Raw genomic sequence first — 4,753 nt, 5'->3', positions numbered from 1 at the left:
CTGCAATCAAGCTCTCCCAATAAACGTGTGCAGAAGGATCCTGTTGCAGCGTTGTTCTTGCTAGTCAGTCGGGCACGCACAAGAAGAACTGTGCTGGCTTGGTGTGATTTGTTCAGGAATACACCACTTTCATCTAACAGCTAATAAGCAAACTATAATTTTGGTTCTGGATCTGCAACATTTTAACTTTCCACAATTACAAAATTCTAATCAGTCAATCAGCTTTGTAGAATCTTCAACACAGGTGTGGGTTTTCCCCCTGGGAATTATCTGGGGAAGATGCTTCACCCTCAACTTTAATTAGTCTTGAGAGGTCATTTAGGCTATGAAGGAAGCTAAGTTTACTCCACAGACCTGGCTTGTCAGGGGAGGTGGGGATTTTTCTCTCAGTCTATAGTGGCCATCCTGCTGCAGGCTGTGCTGGGTGCCAGGAGAGAGAGCCCTCTGTGTTGAATCAATTTTTCTCAGGTATCCATGCCACCATCTACAGTTCTCACAGCAGCTCTGCTGTGCCCTGCCCAGGTAACATGGACTAGAGGGGTAGATGGAGGATGTTTCTGGGACCCTGCTCCACAGTGGTCATTACTCTGTTGTTCGCAGCACAAGGTCAGGAGCTCTGAGGTGTGGCTGTCCTAGGGTAGTCTGCCTTGAGGGTTCTCTACCACCCTTAGCCCTGTGGCTTCTGAGGGTCCCCTTCAGGCACCCCATTCTTTCAGCTTATGTCTGTCTACTTTCCTTCTTGACAGACAAACTTTTCTGGGCATACTTTCCTGTGTCCTTCTGAGATGCCATTCTCACAGGGCCTGGCCTTTGGAGAATCAAAGAGCTTTCTCCTTTTTGTTTTTCTCTTTCTCTCCTCTCTCACCTCTCCCCCTTTATGGCTGGCTCACTCTAGCCCAGGCTGACATGGAACACACTCTGTAGCCTAGGCTGGACCAGACACATGACAATTGCGCTACCCCAGGCTCCCAAGTTCTGGAATGATGAGTGTGAACCACCACTCCTAGTCTTTCCTTCTGATCTTTTCCTGGTACTGAGTACAGAACTCGGAGCACTTTCCAGAAGGGTCACAGGAGAACTGTAGCTGGGAAGGGTGCCCATCATGTAAACACTTCAAGGCATTGTCCCAGCTCTCACGAAATACAGCAAACTCAGACACAGACTCAGAGGAAACATCTTTATTCTAGCTGCGGACTCCACTGGAACTGCCGCTGATCGTGGGCTTTGGGCTCTTGACCACGTGCAGCTGTGGGCAGGGACAGGGCCCCAGCAGAGCAGCTACTCCGGAACGGTCAGCAGGATGTAATCCTACAGACATAGCAGAGTCTCTCTATGTGCCCTCACTTCTCATAGTCTGCTCCTGACACTCCAGAGGGGCCCACACCTGTGACTCTAAGACAGAAGAGTCAGGGACAGAGTGGATATGGGCATGGAGTGGAGAGGAAGAGGAGTCTTGGGAGCACTTATGAGAACAGCAGCACACTAGAACTGTTCTTGAAACATGATGACTGTGAAAAAAGGCCAGTGAGCAAATGACTGAGCAGCCAGGGCAGTCATGTAAGGATGGGTATGTGGTACCCTGTCCAGATCCAGCAGGTATTCTCCCTTTAAACTACATTCTGCGTGGTGCACTCTGCACTCATGGAACTTGCAACCTGAACAATGGTACAAGGCAGCCTAGAATCCAATCGGCAAGTGAGCCTTGCTTTTCACAGGTCTGGTTACGAGGCAGTGCTTCAGTGACTGGAGGGCTCTGGTTGTATCCTGGCTCTGTCATTCAGATCCATCAATAGACCCCATGCACCCCAGTCAGCACCTGACCTGATGGTCCCAGGACTGGTGGCATCATTTTTAGGGCAGTCACAAACCCTGAATTACCTGGATGGGTTCCTCCAGACCCACTCAAGTAAGGGTCTCTCTAAGGTCTCTAGGCTGATGTCAGGGAGGAGTAGCAGGCTGGGGAGGGGCGGGGGACACAGAGTGGCCCCAGGAAGGAGTGCCTGCTGCCCTCCCCACATCAGGGGCTTGAAGGAAGTCAGGAAGTCAGTAGTCAGGAATGGGGACAGGAGCACAGGGCCTAAGCTTGGGGTCCCTAAGCTCAAGTACATTCCTTTGTCCTGTTGCTTCCTCCCCACTTCTGCCCTGCCTTTCCTTTTGATGCAGGGTCCTGTTATGGAGCCCAGATTGCCCTGGAACTCATAATACTCCTGCCTCCACCTCCTGAGTGCTGGGATGTGCCACCACCTTGGAAATCTTTTCAGGTGGAGAGATGAGAATATGAGGAGTTTGTCCGAGGCCTACCCTTCCTACCAATGCCCTTCTCCACTTTCCAAGAACCCTGTTTCTGTCTCTCTACCTGTCTGACTTTCCTGTCCCTCCTGCCCCAGTCTGGAGTTTATTATGGTCATGTTCAGCCTCTAGGAGGCATTTTATTATGGAGAGAATATTCTGTTACATTGAGATTATGTTTCTGTCTGCCTTTCAACTTGTTCTATGACAACTTCAAATATTTTTCATCTTCCTAAAAAAATTTCTATTTTTATTTTATTTGTATCTCTGTGTATATTTGTATGCCTAGGTGAGTGTATGCCATGTATGTGTTTCTATGTGTATGTTTGTATGCCATGTGTGTGCTGGGACCAGTAGAAGCCAGAAGAGGGCATCAGATCCTCTGAAGCGTATAGGTGGTTGTGAGCCACTGAATTTGGGTGCTGGGAATGGAGCTTGGGTCCTCTAGAAGAGCAGCAACACTGAGCCCCCTGACCTGGAACTTTCATTAAATGGACTCTCCTCCACTTGGGAGGAAATGAAGCAGGGTAGGAAGCAGGATAGGCCTGTGAGCAGATCCCCAGGCAGCACCTCAGGGGCTCTATGCTTTCTTTCCTTCAGATTGGCTGCTTCTGGCCTCCTACCCAATCCCTGCTTCCTACCCCCAGATGTTTGTAGAGAGCAGACACTGGGTACAATGGCACTATTTGTGGATACCCTGGGAACATCCAGGATGCCTAAGTTCAAGGGAGGTGGGTGGTCCTAGCTGAGAGAACAGAGGTGTTGTGAGGTGGAGGTAATGTGAGAGTCCGAGGGCTTTGGAAGCGGCCTTAGCTTCTAACTTCCTGCCCACTCGATGAGCATCTTAGGGAGACTCCTCCCCTGCACCTACCTCAGAGAAGTCCATTTGGGCAAGGCTGAAGGAGACGCCCTTGATGTTGGGCAGTGGGAGGCTATGCTCGCTGAGCCACTCTGCAAGAAGAAGGCAGAACTCAGGGCCTGGTGGGCAGGCTGTCTGGCAGACGTGCATGGGAGGTTGTGCGTAGTTGCCCTGCGAGCCACAGCTTGCACATCCCTAACTGACTCACAGTCACCCCCTCTCCACACCTACACTCACACCTGTCTTTTAAAGGAATATTCTTCTAAAATATACCCCAGACCTGCGAGTGCATTGCTAGGAAGCTCTCATTCTCTGTGGTGTTTTAAGGAAGAATCAATCGTTGGTTGAAGATTGAAGGCTTCCTGAGAATCTACTCAGGAAATGCATTCTACCTGATTCCCACACTGAGCCTAAACAATCCTACCAGGGAAACCTGACAACACTAGAGATTAGGCTCTATCAGACAACATCCCTCGACTGTATCAAAGGCGGCAAATATCCACAGGTGTGCTTGTTTGGCAAATATCTAAAAACTAAGCCTCAAACCAGTTAATTTACAGAGCTGCTCACTTTGCAATTAGTGCTCCTGTGAATTAATCATTTGGTTGGAGGATTTGTAAAGACTGAGTTGTGAAAGCCTGAGGGCCTGGCATGGCCTCCCTCCTGTGGCGAGCAGCCTTGCTCTACTCCATACCCCCCAGCTACACTGGCCTTGGAGTGATCTGGCATCCTCTCTTGGCTTAATGGTCACCAGGAAGTCAGGTGGTGGGGGCAGATGGAGGAGGAAGAGACCAAGTCTTTGCTCTTCCACTTGTCCCCAGACCTCGCTGGTTCCTCAGCCTGAGGCTTGCCCTTTATTCTAGTCCCTTCCATGGAGCTTGCCCAGGTCTCCTCATTGCTGTTTCTTACCTCTCCTCATTGCTGTTTCATACAGTTTTTTCACAGGCTCTCACCCTGCCCCTTTCTCCTCTGGGTGGGGTTGTAGTATGAGCAGTACCCCATGGCACTGAGCAGGCTCCTGGCCTGGTATTTAGACCTTGCATGACCATCCCGACTTCTCTGCCTGGTCTACTTTCTGGGTTGTCTCTTGACCCCTGTGGTGTGTCACCAAGCATTGGGTGAAAGCCTATGCTGGGCACAGAAAGAGTAGGTCCTATCTCCCCAGCCCCTGGCAAGTGACATCCTGTTGTTTGACCTCTCTGGCTGCCCTGCAGATATGCTCTGCCACCACCTGCCCTGTGCCCAGTCAGTCCCCCTCTGTGCCCAGTTAGTCCCCTTTTGAACAGATTTGCTCATTTCGTGCCCAGGACTTTCCCTGGCCACCGTAGACCTCAGGCTGGAAGCCTGTCTGCCATTTGAGCCTCTGCCAACTTCTCAAGGTGATTGTTCTCAGAGCAAAGATCCTCAATTCACAAAGTGAGAAGTCAGAGTCCTGGACTCAGCTGGGCCAGAGATTTACTGGGTCATGTTGGGCAAGTCACCTAACCTCTCTGGGTCTGTAGAGTGGGCCCATCTGAAAGATGAAAAGGCTGAGCCAGGGAATCCCTCGAAAGTTAGTTTCTCTCTCTCTCTCTCTCTCTCTCTCTCTCTCTCTCTCTCTCTCTC

The 4,753-nt window shown here is 50.6% G+C and overlaps 1 protein-coding gene across 1 annotated transcript in view; it reads right to left on the bottom strand.

The window, feature by feature from the left end:
• Nucleotides 1-1,165: 1,165 nt before the first annotated feature.
• The window catches only part of LOC110290404, a 17,077-nt gene continuing 13,489 nt past the window's right edge, over nt 1,166-4,753 (bottom strand). The window contains exons 14-15 of the mRNA XM_021156928.1: nt 3,161-3,240; nt 1,166-1,308 (exon numbers count right to left, since the gene is read on the bottom strand). Of these exons, the coding sequence (XP_021012587.1) occupies nt 1,279-1,308; nt 3,161-3,240 (110 nt within the window). The 3' untranslated portion in view covers nt 1,166-1,278. The remainder of the gene's footprint in view (nt 1,309-3,160; nt 3,241-4,753) is intronic.

This window comes from Mus caroli, chromosome 2 (assembly GCF_900094665.2).
Source record: "Mus caroli chromosome 2, CAROLI_EIJ_v1.1, whole genome shotgun sequence".
Lineage (NCBI taxonomy): Eukaryota > Metazoa > Chordata > Mammalia > Rodentia > Muridae > Mus > Mus caroli.
Note: the sequence above shows the minus strand (reverse complement) of the source record. Positions and strands in the feature narration are given on the sequence as shown.